The sequence below is a fragment of a genome, unplaced genomic scaffold, assembly GCF_019419815.1.
Source record: "Pyrus x bretschneideri cultivar Hongxiangsu unplaced genomic scaffold, Pyrus_bretschneideri_v1 Contig7, whole genome shotgun sequence".
Classification (NCBI taxonomy): Eukaryota; Viridiplantae; Streptophyta; class Magnoliopsida; order Rosales; family Rosaceae; genus Pyrus; species Pyrus x bretschneideri.
The window spans coordinates 427,011-447,339 of record NW_025999809.1 but is presented as its reverse complement, the minus strand read 5'-3'; the positions used below and the strand labels follow the sequence as shown (position 1 = coordinate 447,339).

The 20,329-nt window shown below is 33.2% G+C and overlaps 3 protein-coding genes and 1 long non-coding RNA gene across 4 annotated transcripts; all 4 read right to left on the bottom strand.

Annotated features, from left to right (window-relative positions):
* Nucleotides 1-486: 486 nt before the first annotated feature.
* LOC103958481 (PI-PLC X-box domain-containing protein DDB_G0293730-like) lies at nt 487-1,662 on the bottom strand. The gene has a single exon (XM_009370742.3). It carries the CDS (start codon nt 1,522-1,524, stop codon nt 565-567), a length of 960 nt encoding a protein of 319 aa, XP_009369017.2. The 5' UTR covers nt 1,525-1,662; the 3' UTR covers nt 487-564.
* Nucleotides 1,663-6,579: 4,917 nt separating this feature from the next.
* On the bottom strand, nt 6,580-6,969 carry LOC125472425. The gene has a single exon (XM_048573841.1). The coding sequence runs from the start codon at nt 6,967-6,969 to the stop codon at nt 6,580-6,582; it is 390 nt and encodes a 129-aa protein (XP_048429798.1).
* Nucleotides 6,970-8,970: 2,001 nt separating this feature from the next.
* Nucleotides 8,971-9,360, bottom strand: LOC125472424. Its single transcript, XM_048573840.1, has one exon. The coding sequence runs from the start codon at nt 9,358-9,360 to the stop codon at nt 8,971-8,973; it is 390 nt and encodes a 129-aa protein (XP_048429797.1).
* Nucleotides 9,361-17,643: 8,283 nt separating this feature from the next.
* Nucleotides 17,644-20,329, bottom strand: LOC103930338. Its single transcript, XR_007254468.1, has 5 exons — nt 19,904-20,329; nt 19,667-19,770; nt 19,121-19,216; nt 18,890-19,036; nt 17,644-18,247 (listed from the first exon to the last, which is right to left on the bottom strand). It is a non-coding gene; the product is annotated as an uncharacterized LOC103930338 (long non-coding RNA).

The window sequence follows — 20,329 nt, the reverse complement described above, 5'->3', positions numbered from 1 at the left end:
ATGTATTTTAACAGACATCACACGCAAAATGGTCAGATATGTTACGAAGGTACCCTAAACCCTAATATACACATGCAAATGAAATACTAACTTTTCGCTCAGGCATTCCCTCAAGGTGAAGTCTTGCAATAAACTCATGATTCTAATGGTTGTTTTGGTTATTAACATAAAAGATTCTTAAGATCCTAATCTCTCTAGATCTTTCTATATTACAATATATAAGAAAAAATTAATAAATAAGAGGCCAAATTTCATGGATCATTGATACAAAAAAGTAGCTAGTAATTATAATTACAAGGGTTTAACTCACACTGGAAAAATCTATCTCATAGTGGAAAAATATATTTACACTGATATTAAATGTAACTCATTCTAAAAGTTGTGGGGTTTTATCAAAAGATCTTGATGGAATTAGCAGTAGAACCACTCAATATAAGTTCTATCCAATTTGTTCAGGTTTCAAGGTGGGACTTTAACATTCTTCAACATACCACATACCACAGATATACCCAATCTCTATATACTTTGTTTTACCATATATATGCCACAAGTTAACATGAAAACTCAGGCTTTCCCATGATCAATTCTTGAGTATGTAACAGCAACACATGCATCAACAAAATCCTCATCTATAAAATCAGTAGAGAAGATTTGCAACCTATCTGCAATACCTCTAGAGAAGCACTCCGTTATAAACAACCGCGCAAACTCGTGAATCCGCCTGGTCACAGGCCTAACACATACCACAAGGTTATCAGCCTGAGGTGTCACTGTGTTCTCCACCCTGTAAAAAAATTTCCTTGATGAAATTGGAGGTTGTTCACTCAAACACTTCAAATTGTTCTCGAATTTTGTTGATGGCAAATCCGTATCAATCCAATCATCCCTCAAGTACATAGAATTCCACAGAGGCCCGCCTGCCTTAGGGGGAGGTGAATTCCTTGGCTTCCACACGCATATTATTCGCTTCGGTAACAACTCTAAAATAGTCTTGTTGAACACATTGTCATTCTGGTTGATGAGAACCTCCCCGAGCTGATCCACCAAATACTTATCGAAATCAGGAGGGTCTTGGTGCCCATATTCCGTCCTGATTTCGAGAAGTATGATCTCAGACTCTGTTTCTGACAGAAATTTTTTAATGTCCTTTATCACGACCTCAATGTGGTATGTGACGAGAATTCCATGGCACACATGGCAATCTTTCTGAACCCGAATGTCAAGGACTCTAGTGCCTGTGACAAGCTGTTTGTATATAGACATTGTTTGGCATTGTCCAAAAGGCCTAGTGATGCATGGAATTCCAATCTTGTTGGTTGCAGAATCGTGAGTTCCTGGCCATACAATTTTGTTTACGTGGACTTTTTCTGGGTTGATCCCCGCTATCCAATTTTTCCTGTCTGGAGGCCTGTAGGCACATGCTGGGAAGTTCTCACCAACGCTTTGGTGGAGATCATGTAGCACTTTCCGCTCTGTTGAGATCGCCTTCCGGCGTTCGAGCTGTTTAGGGAAGCAGGAACCCATTGTTAATAAGAATTAAAGAAGAAGAAGAAGAAGAGTTAGGTTTATCTCTTCCTCTTCTTCTTGTTCTGAGGATGAAAATGGATTAAGCTGAGCAGAGAAATATTATGATTATGGGATATAAAAGGAAGCATTGTAATGTTTAGAGAGAATAGATTTTTTTTTAGGGTGAGAGTATATAAATTTATTGATTTGTTGTAAAAATTGATTATGTTTCTGTTCTACAGAAATCTTGTTATATGTTTTTATCTTCAAATGTGTTGTTTTTTTTTTATTGGTCTTGGCAAGTCTTCCATTTGATTGAGTTATTGGTGGAGAGTTATAATCGATGCTTCTCTTGTGTTGACCCACTTGTATTCGTTTGTGTATTTTTTCCTTGATTGGTCCACTTGTTTGGCTCTCCACAGTTATATGAGTTGGTTTTTCGTCTAATTTCCTTAATATTTCCAAAGTTAGAAAGCAAACTTATGTACTGATGCCCTTAATTACCGCATCATTCCTGTAACACCTCTTACAAGAGTACGATACCTTATTGTATTTGGTCTCATTCAATGTCTTGCGATCCCTATTTAATGTAAGAGTTAATCTAATCAGACATCCGAATATTTGCTCACATTATTAAAAAGAAATTTACGTAGGAATGCCCTCACCTCTCACAAATACATCATTGTATTTGGTGTCATCCAATTCCATGCGATCCCCACACAGTAAAAGAGCTCTCCTAAGAAGATAGTGATGACGAATATCTTCTTCCATTGTTGTGACTAATGGTTTATCCATGACATCCATTGTTCCATTTGGACGGCTTCAACCATGACAAAGTTGACATAGTGTTTGCCTGCTCATTTCATACGGAAATCCACCATTTGTTCATTGCTTTCCATTTTCTCGAAAAGTAAAAATAAAATATTTTCATAACGATATAATACATTCATATTTCGTAACAAAGTCACGCTAATAACATAAGATAGCCACAATTTAATATTCAATTCATTACAAATACAACCAAGTAGAGATTTGAATTTTTTGATTGGGTCTTGGTGAGTTATTTGGTATTCTTGCCACATGGGATTTCAATTTTTTTTTTCGTGGTTTATGTGTGGTTCTCTAATGTGTTTTGATTTTTGATTTCAGAAAAAAAGTTAAGGATACAATCAAACGTTTACCGGTGAGTTTTCTATTTTTCTGATTGTGTGTGATTTAATTTAGGAGAAATTAGGTTCTCATTCCTCCTTTTGTTACTCCATTGATTAAAACATTATTCCTTTTCAATTTTTGATCAAGGTCCTTGGGTATTAATAACATCATTAATTATTTCAATAATGAAATATTTTTTATTTTAAAATATATTCCTTTAGTGTTAAAAATGTTAGAATTAGTATATTTATATTTATGGCTAAATTATTTATTATATATTTTTATTTTTGGTTTGTACCCATTTTTAATTTGCAATTTTTTTTTAATTTGTACCAATTTTCTTTTCCGTTTTAATTTGTACCCATATTTTTTAAAGTTTTATTTGTATTTGTGCCCATGTGTTTACCGTCACGTGATATTGTATAATTAATCAATGATAGAAAAATTACATATGGTATATTGATGTTTTATGGCTAAACTTTGCATCATATATTTATATTTTTAGTTTGTACCCACTTTTAATTTGCAACCTTTTTTTTTTAATTTGTAGTATTTTCTTTTTAGTTTTAATTTGTGCCCATGTATTAATTTCTTTTTACGCCCATATTTTTTAAAATTTCATTTGTACTCATAATTTTTAATCTTTTATTTGTACCCTAATTTATTTATAATGTACCCATTCTTATTTATTAATGTACCACTTTGTTATATGTAAAATGTACCAATTTTTTAACACTATGGATACATTCTTTTGCCATTTATTATTTCTTATTGTTACATAGTTTTTATCCATTTATTCAATCAAAATGTTTGAATTTTTTTATTGTAGTTGTTTCTAATAGTATTATAATGAGGGATTTTAAATTTATAGGATTATAAATCTCATAAAATATCAAACAATTAATGTCAAACTATAAAATTATAAATATTAATAGTAAAATAATGAAGTGTATAAAGTCAAGGGATTTTGATCAAACTTTGAATACCATTAAGGTTTTAATCAAAAAATGTTAGGGACTAGAAACTACATCCAAAGTATCCCTTTAATTTTTTTCAAGCTTTGGGTGTACTTTTCCGATCTGCTTTGATTTTTAGTTGCAGCAAAAGTCGTTGCTCGAATTTCCAGTTTTTCTCTGCGGCTTTGCAAGCTCTTTATCATCAAGGTATATAATTTTTGAAAAAATGTGAGTTAAACCCGGTGTGGCACGAAAAGTCTTTCTTTTAGTCCAGAAAAAGATAAAAGAATTGGTGGCAGGACAAAAAAATGGAGGCAAATTGTTTGCCCTTCTGTTTGAGTGCCTTTCATATCCCTTTTTATTTATACAATCACAGTTAAGTTACGTCAACATTTTACATTCTTATTGTTTTTTGTCTTATTATCTTTATTAAAAAAATTAATATAAAATGTTAACGTAGGTTAACTGTGATCTCATAAAATAAAAGAGAATAGGAAGAGCACCTAAACAGAAAGGTAGACAATTTGTCTCTCAATAAAAATATGATAAAGCAACTTATGGCAGGAAAAATCGATGGCAAAACAAAAAAAAAAGTATTAAAAAATGTGATAAAGCAACTGTGAGTTAAACCCAGCGTGGCATGACATGTCCTTAGTAAGGCAAAAAAATAATATTAAAAAATATGAGTTAAACCCGGCGTGGCACGACAAGTCTTTCTTTTAGTCCAGAAAAAGATAAAATAATAATAAAAAAAATTGGTGGCAGGACAAAAAAATATTAAAAAATGTGATAAAGCAACGTATGTTTGTAGGCCCGTCTCTTTTATTTCTCTTTGCTTTCCTGCTGTCTTATTTTCCTTTCCTTTTGCTTTCGGCTTCTGTTTTTTCTCCTCTTTTTCTTTCATTTTTAGCTTCCTATTTTTATTTTTTATTTTTTTCTGATGATCAATACTGTTTTTTCTGCGGTGACTGCTTCAACCAAAAAACTTTTGCTCATGTGTTAAAGGATGTTGGCATATATTATCCAAAACAAATAAGTATTGATTCACATTTTTTTGTGTGTGTAAATAGTTGATTCAAACATGAATTCCCCATTCTTTTTGTGTATATAAATATTGGGCTCTTTAGGATCACTGTCAAGGACGAATACTAGTTAACCATTTTTGTATACTGATAATAAGGCATTTGATAATGTCTTTTCTGTAAATTATATAAATTTAGCCAGCTTTGTAAAAATATTTGTTCCATTTTCTGTTTAGTATTTATAACACTCTTTGCATATTTATATGTTAAAAATATAATTCATAGTCAAATTTTCGCTCTTGCAACAACATGGGGTAAAATTTGCTAGTTATTTTCTAAGTTCGATTACAGATGTGAAAGAGGACCGATTTAAACAAACAGCTGAAAAGAAAAGGAAAAGACATTTGGAAACAGTAAACTCCCGGATTATGAGGCTCAATTCCTGGTCTTTTGGCTGGGTGGCTCCAACTTTCTATATATAATTATGCTTATTTTTAACTAGGCCTTATGAACTCTAATTTGATATCATTTCGTTTCATGTAACTCAAAAGTCAATATTTTATCTTTTGAAATTTAAAATTTGTTCCATTTTGGTCTGTAGATTCTTACTTCTCCCTAAAAGTTAAAGGTCGCATCTTGAAATATATGTGAGACCCTACACTTAGTAAAACTATGCCAAATGTGTAATAAATTTGATTATAAAATTTCATTATGCGTCAACATTCAATAATCAGATATGTAAACTTTAAAAGAAATTTGAGATAAAAAATTGAAAAGAAATTTATTAGCTTGATGCATCCAAATCAAATCTACGTAAGAAATTAACATATTCATGACAATATAGAACAAATTTTGAGTTTTATAAAGACGACTTTCAAGTTTTTGGCAAAGTAGGGTTAAAATTGAGTTCTAAAGGGAAAAGTGAACCCAACTATGAGTGTACGGGAGTAAAATGATGATTTTTAAATTATAGGAAGCAAAATAGAGATCAAAATCGAGTTTAAGTAAACGTCGCTAAAAGTAAACCATATAATTATTTCATTAAACTTTCAAGGACAGGAAGATTTACTTATCTAATGCTTTTGATCAGACTCATTAATGTTTACCTACTTCATGAAAAAAATAATCGACAAGTAAAAAAAATATTATAGTCGCACTTTGACTGTTGTAACAAGAAGTAACATCCTCATTTTTAATACGATTCATGAGCCATTCTGAACCAGTCTAACTAGTTGAACAAACTTTTTCATTAACAGCAAACTGATCAAGAAAATGAGTCATTTCATTGCACTCGCAAGGCCTGGACAACATTATAAATATTTGTAAAACCTAACAAACCTTTAATTTCATCACGAAAGTTTCACTCCAAAATAATTAGCAACGCGATCAGAAAATTGCCGAAGTCTTGATAACTCGTTTTCCGATGTGGTGTAATTTTTTGCATACTCAAATACGTTACCTACTTATATATTTCAATTTCAATTTATATGATCACTTACAAACTACAACCACCCTAGCTTCAGTACCAAGTTTGTCTATAATTTGTAACAATTAATTATTTCTTCCAAGAAATCAAATTCGGCTAATGAAATAATTAAACATCATATAGAATGATCCAAAAACCAAGATGATCATGTTGTATATAAAAGGAATAATTAAAGGGAAACGTTTTATTGACAGGCTGTTTGACAACATAGGATACTTATATTTTAAATCACTAATTATGTTCATTTTTTCTTGAACGTGTGATTTAAATTCACAATCAGACAACATAAAATCTACATCTCTTTCTTCTGTAAAGTGTGTATGGTGATTAATATGAAAGTCAAAAGCAGTATAGAAATTTGTAGTAGAAGATCTAGTTTCACTATATACAACTCCAATATACACATACAAAACGAAGAACTTAGAGCATAAGAAAACAGTACTATTACATACACATACTAAAAGAGCCAGCTATCACGAAAAATTGACTGGTAATTGAGCAAAACAAGAACGACCACAATGAAAGCAGCAACACCCCAAGGTGAGCTTCCTTCTGAAGGTATATGGTGAGTCCTCCGGCGTCGTTCCCACAGCGACATGGGGAAGAGCCAATCAGGATCCGTATATGAGAGCCCCTTCACAATGAGGATGAGAACTACTGGTGTGAGCAAAAACACCCAATTGAATTGCAGTCCAACTTCTTCCACAGCTGACTCAATGGAGGAGTACCATGAGATGCCTAAGAAGATAGAGAGTACTGCTAGGATTAGTAGAACTGGGTAGGGCAGAGGACTTAGAGAAAACCCTTCTAAGAAGGAGCTGGTTGGGCTTCTTCCATAATAAGCCATGGGATTTAAAGACAAGGTTTTTTAGGTGTTGAAAGATAGGCACAAATTCAAAAGGTGGTTATGAATTGAAGTCTTTGTGGTTTTATAGACAATGAAAAATATATGATAATATATGATGAATAACATTTTTAATATGGGAATTAATGTATAACCTATAAACAAAAAACTAAATAACTATCACAACCTATTTAATATTCAAAAATTACAATTAAATTCCAAGGATTAGAATTAGTTTTTAATCTTAGACAAGGTTTTATTCAAAAGCTAATGTTACACAAGGATTAAAATAGAATTTTTCGTAAATAATAATGTCATTTAATAAAAAAAATCTACCATTTTGTAGGGTCCGATGATTGAGTCAACAAATCAAATGGTTGAAAACATAACAACATTTACTAGATATTATATTAATCTATTAAAAAAAATCATTTAATCAATTGGACATGTGTTGTTAAATTTGATAGTAAAAAATTTTGCCTTCAATTGACTCAGAGCCACGTAAGAAATTGAAAGATCGGTTGAAAAGAGTTTGCTACTATTTTTTACTGTTGTAAGTCTACATGGTAGTTTTGAAGTCTTCTTTGAAGATGTTCTAAATGTTATTATTGTTTCTTTTTTTAAGTCGATATGATTAGATATTTGATTTTAAGTTTTTTTGTTTCTATTGCTTAGTGACGTTGTTGTGGGGTTTTGATGGGTGAAGTGGAGGGTAATGCATGGGGCCACAAGAAAAAGATGACCCGTAAGATAAGAAGACCTCTTTTAACTTATGCATATGTGGATACCTGCACCGGCCGAAAAGAAATATCTTAAAGATAAAAATCCAGTGATAAGAAATATATAGTTTATTTTACATATTTTAAGTCAACAAAATAGGACATAATGTTTGACAATTTTAATTGTTGTTTTAAACTTTCATGATTAGAAATGTCTTGGAGGATTTTGTTTTGGACAGATTTTTATATGGTGATCCACAAATGAATCTCATAATATTGGTTTGATTAAAAAGATCCCTACGTGTGTGTTTTACAATATTAAGTTTTTGAAAAATTATAATTAAAATTCAATTGTCCACGTCTTTTTTTTTTTGGTATGTATCCGAGGAAATTGAACTTTGAACATATTTTAAAATTGAACTTTTGACACTAAAGAATGGTCAGCCCCGCACATAGGCGTATGACTTTACAGAGACATATATGCCTTGCGAACCCCTTTTTTCAAGAGGCTCCCAAAATCAAGTTCCTAAAAGAGAGTTTTACAAAGAAACATCTTATTCTCCCTAGTTACTTTTTCATTAACAGCAAACTGATCAAGAAAATGAGTCATTTCATTGCACACGCAAGGCCGGGACAACATTATAAATATTTGTAAAACTTAAAACAAACCCTTAATTTCATCACGAAGGTTCACTCCAAAATAATTAGCAACGCGATCAGAAAATTGCCGAATTCTTGATAACTCGTTTTTCGATGTGGGGTAATTTTTTGCATACTCAAATATGTTACCTACTTATATATTTCAATTTCAATTTATATGATCACTTACAAACTACAACCACCCTAGCTTCAGTACCAAGTTTGTCTATAATTTGTAACAATTAATTATTTCTTCCAAGAAATCAAATTCGGCTAATGAAACAATTAAACAAACATCATATAGAATGATCCAAAAACCAAGATGATCATATTGTATATGAACGGAATAATTAAAGGGAAACGTTTTATTGATAGGCTGTTTGAGAACATAGCATATTTATATTTTACATCACTAATCATTTTCATTGTTTTTTTTTTTTTTGAACGTGTGATCTAAATTCACAATCAGACAACATAAAATCTACAGCTCTTTCTTATGTAAAGTGTGTATCGTGATTAATATGAAAGTCAAAAGCAGTACAGAAATTTGTAGTAGAAGATCTAGTTTCAGTATATACAACTCCAATATACACATACAAAACGTAGAACTTAGAGCATAAGAAAACGGTACTATTACATACACTTACTAAAAGAGCCAACTATCACGAAAAAATGACTGGTAATTCAGCAAAACAAGTAAGAGCACAATGAAAGCAGCAACACCCCAAGGTGAGCTTCCTTCTGAAGGTATATGGTGAGTCCTCCGGCGTTGTTCCCACAGCGACATGGAGAAGAGCCAATCAGGATCCATATATGAGAGCGCCTTCACAATGAGGATGAGAACTACTGGTGTGAGCAAAAACACCCAATTGAATTGCACTCCAACTTTGTCCACAACTGACTCAATGGAGGAGTACCATGAGATGCCTAAGAAGATGGAGATTACTGCTAGGATTAGGAGAACTGGGTAGGGCAGAGGACTTAAGGAAAACCCTTCTAAGAAGGAGCTGGTTGGGCTTTTTCCATAATAAGCCATGGGATTTGAAGACAAGGTTTTTTAGGTGTTGAAAGATAGGCACAAATTCAAAAGGAGGTTATGAATTGAAGTCTTTTTGGTTTTATAGACAAACTAGCCTTCATGCACACGCTCACGCGCGTGCAGAAGATATTTTTTGAATCACGACGTGCTACGCGCGACTTACACATTTTAAATGTATTTATATGTGTCAATTGACAAAAAAGAAAGTCAAATATTTGAAGTAAATGAATAATCCTAGATCAAGCTAGAACAAACCCCTCATAAACCAATTAAAACAACTGAATCCATATAATAAAATTGGTCTTTATAGAATTTACATTAAGAATAGAGAAAATTATATTTAATAAACAACTAACTGAATCACATTATTGATAACCCATTGTGAGGCTAATCCTACCCCCTCCTCTTAATGTAGATAATATCATTTGCTAAAAAAAGAAAACAATCATTTGACAACTAATTTAATCACATTATTATCTGCGTGCGAAAGATTTTTTTTATAACCAGCATTACACGCCTCTTAAGATGTTTTGAATGTGTTTAAAAATAGAAAAAATAATATTTAATAAACAATTGATTGAATCATATTATTGCTAGCTCATTGTGAGGCTATGCCCACCTCCTTGCCCCTTAGTTTAGATAATATTGTTTGTTAAAAAAAAAAAATCATTTGACAATTAATTTAATCACATTATTATCCGCATGCGAAAGACCTTTTTTTATAACCCGCATTACATGCCGCTTAAGATGTTTTGAACGTGTTTTAAAATAGAGAAATTGAATCACATTCTTTCTAGCATATTGTGAGGTACCAATTAAAAAAAATAGCACAGAAAAACTAATTAAAATGACGAACATTTTTGGAATCACGGCATGCTATGCACAACTTACACGTTTTAAATGTATTTATATGCGTATATTGATAAAAGGAAAGTCAAATATTTGAAGTAAATGAATAATCTTAGATCATGGTAGAAGAAACCCATCATAGATCAATTAAAGCAGCTGAATTCACATAATAAAGTCGATATCTATAGAATTTACATTAAGAATAGAGAAAATAATATTTAATAAACAATTGATTAAATTACATTATTGCTAGTACATTGTGAGGCAAAGCCCACCCCCTCCCTTTTATTGTAGATAATATCTTTTGTTAAAAAAAAAATCATTTGATAACTAATTTAATTACATTATTATCCGCGTACGAAAAACCTTTTCATAAATTACATTACACGCTTCTTAAGATGTTTTGAATGTGTTTAAAAATAGAGAGAATAATATTTAATAAACAATTGATTGAATCACATTATTGCTAGCCCATTGTGAGGCTAAACCCACCCACCTCCTCCTTAATGTAGATAATATCATTTGTTTAAAAAGAAAAATCATTTGATAACTAATTTAATCACATTATTATCCGCTAGCGAAAGACATTTTTTATAATCGGCATTACACAACTCTTAAGATGTTTTGAACGTGTTTAAAATAGAGAAAATTATACTTAATAAATAATTGATTGAATCACATTATTGCTAGCCTATTGTGAGGCTAAACCCACCCCCTCCCCCTTAGTGTAGATAATATCGTTTTGAACATGTTTAAAATAGAGAAAATTATACTTAATAAATAATTGATTGAATCATATTATTGCTAGCCCATTGTGAGGCTAAGCCCACTCCCTCCCCCTTAGTGTAGATAATATCGTTTGTTAAAATAAAAAAAAATCATTTGAGAACTAATTTCATCATATTATTATCCGTGTGCGAATGACCTTTTTTATAACCGACATTACACGCCTCTTAAGATGTTTTGAACTTGTTTAAAAATAGGGAAATTGAATCACATTATTGCTAGCCTGTTGTGAGGTACTAATTAAAAAAAAACAGAAAAAATTAATGATTAAAAAATACTATTAAAATGATGAAAATGCTCCTGTCTTATTTGATGCATTATTTTGGAATGCCTTTAGAATTTTTTGTCATAGGGGCATTTTTGTCCGAATATTTTTGTTGAAGTTTGGTGACACCAAAATTACTATTCACTTTTCCATTGGCTTTATATATAGATAATGGGGGAGTGAATGTTTTGGTGGTTAAAAAGTCGTTTCTCTTTATTTATAAATTATTAGCTCACGCGTATAGAAAAATAATCATTAAAAAGTAAAGGAAACTATTATTAGCATTTTAAAATTTTAACTCTTTCAATTTTTTTGTAACTAGAAAACAAATACTCTTATGAAGAGTGTCCAATTAGATTTTTAGAGTGTAACTAACAATTCTCAAAGTAAAAATTTCGCAAATATATTAGATTGATCACATTGTTGACACATTCTCTAATACAAATAGCTCTTAGAAGTAATGTAGTGAGTTTGCTTATCCAAGAGCTTCTTCAAAAGATGTGTCAAATTTTAAACATCAAAACGATATTTGATGGCTTATGTGGCAATTCGACATTTTATACAATATTTTGCTCCACCCGATATGTTAAATAATAGGGGCTTTTAGATTTTAGGGTTTCAATAAGATTGGTTTTAGATTTTAACCCGAATGATTTTCAAAATCTAATAAGCCATTATTTTTAAAATTTACCATATAAGAAGTTATAGCACATTTATTATTTATGTTACCATTCAAAATTCTTTACCCATCCATAATAAATGTATTTTTTTTGTGCTCCAATGTGACGATCCATCCCTAATTTTATGTTCTTACAAATTTTTAAAGTGTGATTTTACGAAAATGCCCTTAGAGGTGAGGGTCTTGACTTTTGTTGATCAACGTATAGTGAGGTGTGTGAAATATTCCTTTAGCGTATTCCTGAAGTACTTGACGATACAGACGTGTAGGCACAAGCAGAAGCGAATTAGGAGCTACGATTAAAATTTTACGGAATTACAAACCCGAAAAGTATTTTTGTAAAGGTTATCTTTACTATTTTATGTATATATATATATATGTGTGTGTGTGTGCGTGTGTGTATATATATATATATATTTATTTATAATTATATTACTATTTTATTTCATTTTAGTTGAGAAAGGAAAAAAGGAGGTGGCGGATGGAGTATGAGAATGAGGAGAAGAGAGAGAACCCCATTGATTGGAGAAAACATAACGAATCAGGAAGGAGAAAAGAGTAGAGGGCTAATCTGAGAGATGGAAAAGGAGGGAAAGGAGAGGAGATGAAAGGCAGCAAATTGGGTATTGGACGACCCATCTCGTCGATCCGACAGCAGACCCGATTTTGGGTGGCAAAATCCGGCGTTCTCCATCGATTTTTTGCCACGAATTCTACCCAACCCTTACTTGCATACGCAATCTTAACCTCCATTCTCTCATTTCCACTTAAAAATCTGAGGGTTTTGGCCTCTATTTTGCGAAGAACGAAGCTGACAGCTTCAAGGACACTCGACGGCAATTCGCCATTTTTCTGCAACCCTTCTCATTGATCTTCACCATCAAATAGCTTCTCTAAAGGTTAGGAACATAACCCAAGCATTGATGGAGGCGTTGGAGCGTGTATGGTGGTTGAATCGAAACACACTCATTCTAGGGTTTCCGGCGGGTTTGAGTAAAATTGGAGCTCTTCCCGGCCAAATTGGTTTTGGCCACAGGTAAAAAACTTGCTCTACTCATTGAGATCTTTATTTCTGTGAAGTTTGAGAATTTTTTGAAATAGTTGGATTTTTTGGTGAGTCGGGGTGGCCGACCGCCACCGACGGTGGAGCGTGGCCAGGGGCCGTTAGTGTTATTCTTAGGCTAAATTAGTTGTCTTAAGTTCAGTTTTGGTAATTGTATAACGTAGGTTGATCGTTTGGACCTAAATTCATTAAGATACGTTACTTGGTAAAGATGTAAATCGACGATCCGACTGTTGGATCGTCACCAAACTTTAATATGTTATAGTACGTAGTACTTGAGGACTATAGGAACTTACGGATCGGAAATCTGATATACGGATCTTCCCGAATTGGATTTGTAAGTTCACAAAGTAAAATGTTAACCGCCACTTGGTTTTGGCAATTGGCGGAGATCCGACCGTTGGATCGTAATGGAACTTTAGGATGTTGTTCTGGAAGTATAATGCGGATCTTCCAAATCAAACTACGTACGGATGTGTGTTATGTAAGTTACATATATTATTGATAAGAATTTTGAGTTGTGATTTGATAATTGTTCTAGGCGCCAATCGTTCGTAACGCCTTTATGGTTATGCTAGGGAGTTGTAGCGTGAACTCCAGGTGAGTGGGCTTTTGTTTTCAATATATATATGTATGCTTGGTATTTTTCCCAGAAAATGCGTTTAAATGGAATTATGTTTTGAAATGCCATGCCTCATGCTTTATACTTAGATTATGAGTTAGTATAGTATGCATAAATGTGATTTGACGCTGTGGACGCTCAGGTAAGTACCAGGTGAGTTGTAGATTGTTTATGTAAATTGATGATTATGTGAGATGTGTTGAGAGCTCATAAACATGTACCTCGGTGTTAGTGCTCCCGCCCGTGGTTATGACACAGTCCTTCACGTGATGTTCACCTCCCGCACCATACGCTTATCTTCGATCCAAGTTAGGTGCACAATCCTATCGTACGAACCACTATAAGTGGTTCCGACTCGTAGGTGACCTGCAATTATTCATACCGTCTTCACGTGATTGTAGTACTTAAGTGTATTTATTTACATTCAGTCCTGTCGTACAAACCACTTTAGGTGATTTCGACTCGTGTGTAGGTATATTTGTTGAGATGTGGATTTGAGCCATACAGGTCACGTTAGGTGACTCTGGCTATATGGATAAGCTCTAGATTTAGTCGTACAGGTCACATTAGGTGACTTCGGTTGACATATCATTTGCATTGATTGATATCACCTGGCTTACATATTTAATGCTGAGATATTTGACATGGCATATATGTGGATTTTGCTAATTCGAGTATGGTTTCGATATATGTATATATTCTATTTTCTAGGAAATTATACAGGTTTTACGACGAGGGGTTACTCCCTTTGATAATTGAAATGGTTTTTAAAAAGTTTGTTTTTGCCCACTCACACTTTCTGTTTTGCGCCCCTCCAGGTTTTAATTGCTGAAAGTTCGTATTAACGGGGATTCTTGGCAAATCTCAGAATAGGTGGTTACTTTTGAGGGTACAATTCTTATCCACTCCACTGTACTTACTTATGCTTTAACGTCACGTGTGAAGTGGGTTCATTCCTACTCACCAGCGCACTCTGGTATTTAGGCACTCTTAGGTTTAAATTTATTCACATTTTTCCACATCATCACACTTTATGGCTTCGTCACCTTCTTGGTGTCGATCAACACAGCTCGATTAGGAGTCCTAGTGGACATTCCGGATTGGGATGTGTCATCCAATCATATTAATAGATAAAAATTTAATAAAAATTCAAATTCTTATTATTAAAAAAATTCAACAACAAAACAAAAACAATTTATACATAACTTTCGGTACCTTATTTTATGTATATGTATGGAAGTATTGGTACATAAGTTTCGGTACAAATGTATCAGTACATAACTTTAGGTACCTTATTTTACTCATAGATATAAAAGTTTCAGTACGTAAGTTTCGGTACAAATGTATCAGTATATAACTTTCAGTACGAATATATCGATACAAATGTGTCAGTACTAATGTATTGATACATAACTGTAGTATCTAAACATACATATGTACGTAATATGCATATACATAAATATGGAGAAATTTACGCACAATGAAAAATATATGATGAATAACATTTTTATTATGGGAAATTAATGTATAACCTACAAACAAAAAACTAAATAACTATCACAACCTATTTAATGTTCAAAAACTACAATTAAATGCCAAGGATTAGAATTAGTTTTTAATCTTAGACAAGGTTTTATTCAAAAACTAACGTTGCACAAGGATTAAAATAGAATTTTTCGTAAATAATAATGTCATTTAATAAAAAAAAATCTACCATTTTGTAGGTCCGATGATTGAGGCAACAAATCAAATGGTTGAAAACATAACAACATTTACTAGATATTATATTAATCTATTAAAAATCATTTAATATATTGGACATGTGCTGTTAAATTTCATAGTAAAAGGTTTTGTCTTCAATTAACTCAGAGCCACGTAAAAAATTGAAAGATCGGTTGAAAAGAGTTTGCTACCATTTTTTACTGTTGTAAGTCTACATGGTAGTTTTGAAGTCTTCTTTGAAGATGCTCTAAATGTTACTATTGTTTCTTTTTTAAGTCGATATGATTAGAATTTGATTTTAAGTTTCTTTGTTTCTATTGCTTAGTGAAGTTGTTGTGGGGTTTTGATGGGTGAAGTGGAGGGGAATGCATGGGGCCACAAGAAAAAGAAGACCCGTAAGATAAGAAGACCTCTTTTAACTTATGCATATGTGGATACCTGCACCGGCCAAAATGAAATATCCTAAAGATAAAAATCCAGTGATTAAAATTAAAATTCTATTGTCGACGTCTTTTTTTTTTTTTTTTTTTTTTTTATCCAAAGAAATTGAACTTTTGACACTGAAGAAGGATCAGCCCCGAACATAGACTTACGACTTTACAGAGACATACATGCCTTGTGAACCCCTTTTTTCAAGGCTCCCAAAATCAAGTTCCTAAAAGAGAGTTTTACAGAGACACAGCTTATTCTCCCTAGTGACCTATGTCGGCTTCCATTACAAAACCCTTTCATTAAAGGTCCTTAGAAATTTTTTGTCAATGGTTGAGAATTTTTATTTAACAAAGTTTAAATAGGCAAATTACATTCTACATAGCCCTAGAAAGGACTGACAAACAAAAAGAAACACCAGTTATGCAAACAAAGCATGAATAATGATTTGTTTCTGCAGTGATTACAAAATAATACATAAATAATAAATGAAGCTAAACCACAAACATAAAACATCAAAATACTCAAAATAAAATTGAAATTTATCACCAATTAACCTACCAACCGAAAGAAGCAGTCAAACATCACAACTATATCCACCAACCCAGGACCAACAAGAACAAAGTTCCAATGCCGGCAAAGTAAGACATTAATTCAGAACCAAAGGAGGCGGGGCAAAGCTCCATTGGTTTTGCACACCTTCAATTGAACGAGCGACGATTCACAGAAACTCGGCCAAACTTCTCAAGGTTGGAACTTTTCTGTTTTAGGTTTTCTCTCTTAGATTAGTATAGGTGGCTTATATTAAGGGTAAAGTTAGGGAGAACAAATTTTTAAACCAAATTTGTAAACTAAATGATGTATCAACAATAACAATCCAACACGTTAATTAATGTTCAGTTAATAATCCAATCATCTACAACTATATCATTTGGTTTGTCAATTCAATTTAAAAAATTTAGTTTCTCTAACATTATCATTATGTTAATATGATTTAACGGTCACTAAACCTATTTTTTTGTTTACCAAAAAAAAAAAACCTATTTTTCTTTATGTCGACCAAAGTGCATGCATCCACATCTGTGTGGTCTCTAAACATAAAGTCGGTGGAGCCGTGGAGGCACTTTAAACTTTTAAAAATATCAACCCACTTAGCCATACGATAATTACAATACCAATTCAATTCTCCCACCAGAAGGCAAAATTTAATAATGAAAAAAACAGATGGTGTGGGCATTAACTCGGACGTAGATTTTGTGACAGATATCGAAAACCCTTCTGTCGATTTCATATTTTTTTGCGCTGAAATTAGTAAAACCATTTGCAGATTTTGCAACTTGAGTGGAGTAAGATTTTTTCAAATTCCATTAGATTTTTTATTTTATTTTTTTGTCAAACAATAGATTTGTTAAATTAGATATTAGATTAAGAAACCGACAGGATTAGAACCCACGCAATGGTATAAGAGCAACACTTCTCTTCATTATTATTGTAGAGAGCCACTTGCCAATTCCTTTATAAAGAACACGCTCAATGAACATTACAAAAGCATGCGGAGAGGAATTTGTGAATTTTTAACTTAAAATATGTCATTTGCAAATCTCTCTTGCATGCCTTTAAATTTTTCGTACAAAGATAACCTTGGAGTTTTAATGAGGTTCTAAATTCCTCTTGGGATCCTAAAGCCAGCAACGGCTGATGTTGTATTAGGCACCCGGCCTTTGTTTTTGTGCTCATGTTTTTTCCATAGGTTCAGAGAAAGCTGCAATCAATAGAATCTTCTCAATCCTCCCACCCCCGGGAGGAAGAACATGAAATCATAGAGGGGCGTCGAACCAAAAAAAGAAGTGTAATAGGCTAAAAGCTACTTAGTGGAAACTTTGTATTTTGATTCTGTTGTACTACCAAGTCACCACGTAACGATAGAGTAAAATACAACAAAAATGCATTCAAAATTTACAATCAAGACTCGAATTTTCAATAACGTTACAACGACCATAATTAACCCAAATTTGACGTAGTATTAACAACTGTAACTCATTACTTACAATAAATAAACCAAGGACATCAATCCTCTTACCTAAAATGCATACTAGACAAACCAACTCTCATGAAACGCAGTGTTTAATGATACAGTGGATAAATAACACAACCATTTTAGTAATAGCCACACTTGCAAGCGTGCCTACACTTGCAACACGGTGGAGGCACAAAACATGGCGCCTTGGGAGTTTCTGACGACAACCAATGCACAACCGCTAGCAACAGCAACGGAGTGGCTATGAGCCCCCAATTGATCTCAAATTTCGGGGTTTCAACATCGAAGGAGATCAAAGATGACAGAAGAAGAAGCACCGCGGCCACCGCCAAGAAAACCAGAACCGGGTATGAGGAGGGGGCTTCTCTTTTGCAACAGTGATGATGTCCCATCAAAGATTCAATGGCCTTTGTCAATGGAAGTTGATGTTTCTGCAGAAAAGCAAAGTGGATGGAATTTGAAATTTGAAACCCAATTGATATATAAACAAGGATTTGTGTATAGATATAGGTCTGATAATCTCAACCGCACAAGTATTTGGTGTTTTCTTTTGGACTCAGCATTAGGTTTGGTGGTTGCTCTATCAATCGTTTTCATACCAGCTGCCTAATCATACCATTTAGGAACATAACACCACTATATAATCGAAATGAACGGGGACCAGCTGAATAAGGGGGTGGGTTGAGTACATTTTAGGCGAAAATCCATCATGATCATATAGTAGAGTTTGTAATCAGTGCAATTCTCAGAAAAAAAACGCTTGTAAGCATAAGTGCTTTTTACGTTTGCAAACACGCTCTAATACCGCGAATCAAACTGAACAAAAATGTGGAAACATTTGATGATGCATCATTTACGCTTAAACTTATGCTTAAATTAGCAATAAAATTCTGACCCCAAAAAGGATTAGACGGCCGATTAACATACATATGTTAGGCCCAAGTCCCTATTATGAACAAACAGCTTTGTTCTTCGACGAGGATTTGCTACCAATTGTAGCTCAAAGAATGAGAAGGGTATGACTACAAAATTTATGATCTCATACACATGTTATCCTATTTGTTACAACTTACATGTTACAAGAGTCGTACAGTCACGTCAAATGACGATGCCGGTATAGCCCACCATAGGAAGAAGCTTCGGTTAGACTTTTCCCCGGTATTGGAAATTGAGTTCGTAATCATGTTTTAGAGCTGCCAAGGTGTTTCTGCAAGGACCCTCTGCACAAACAAGAAGAAAATGTGGGACTGCTTAAATTCCCTTCAAGTCATACGTTGAGCTTTGATAAAATAAAAATTGTTTACCTCCAAATATGGTATGAAGACGTTGAAGATCATCTGGCGAGCAAGTATCTATTAATGCATATACACCTACCTGGTCTTAGAGCTTCGTCTATTTCCCTGAAAATTAAACATAAAACTGTTCAGCTAGTTCTGCCTGACACAAAGTATTTCGGTCACCCCAAGATTATCCACTCCAAAAGATAACCGCATTTGGAGATTGTAAATTGTAATAGGTCACTTGAACATACTTTGTCTTTGGGTAAAAGTATCCTCCCATTGTATAAAAATTGGAAGGCGATAACATCATTTCGAAATCAAGTTTCCGGAAAAGTTTTAAGAGGGAGGAAAATGGGAAGAAAGTGACTTAATCAGCATAGGATCTACACCAACCTCACCCCTCTTTCAACTTAACCCAGGGCCAGTGAGAATTGATATAACGTACTAAATTTGGATATAACAAATATAATTGATACATGTGTATAATTAACTTATCGGTTATGCCTTTTGAGCTCATCAAAAATCTCGTGAACATCACAACAACAAATATTTTAAGGTACCAGAAATTACCTTTTGATGCCTGTTTTACAGGGGCCAAATCCTGAATAAATCCATACGTAATTGGATAAAAATTGGGCACAGTGCGGACCAAAGACATCCTTTTGATGTCTTATCTGAAAAACAGATATGACAAAATCTACTGAGGAAGATCTCATTTTGTTCTCCCTTTCGATGTAATGGAACATACCCAAAATCTAAGATGATAAATACAACTTTAGTGAAGCATGTATATGAAAAGTTACCTACCTCTTCGTAAATCCTTCGGAGACTACCAGCACATTTGACTCCCTCAGCCACTTCCCATGAAAAGAAACCTTTCTTGAAGACTGCATCAGCGTCCACTGTCTCCGAACAATGAAGAAGTACACGAACAGAAGCTTCAAGTATAGCAACGCACCATTCACTTTCACTTGAAATTTCAAAACAACGATTGCAACTATATTCGGCGTCTACTTAATGAGGAAGGAAACTATAAAATGATAACTTCAGAATGCCATCTCAACCCTCTTCAATAATCAATTTGCAAAAAATGCATATAAAAGATAAAAGCTATTCTTCTTCATATTCAGCCCTTTACTTTCATGTTTTCCAACTTGGCCCAAGGTTAATAGTCAAAGCAACGTTTTTCATACGAAAGGAATACACTTACCTTTTGTGATGCTTCAGAACATT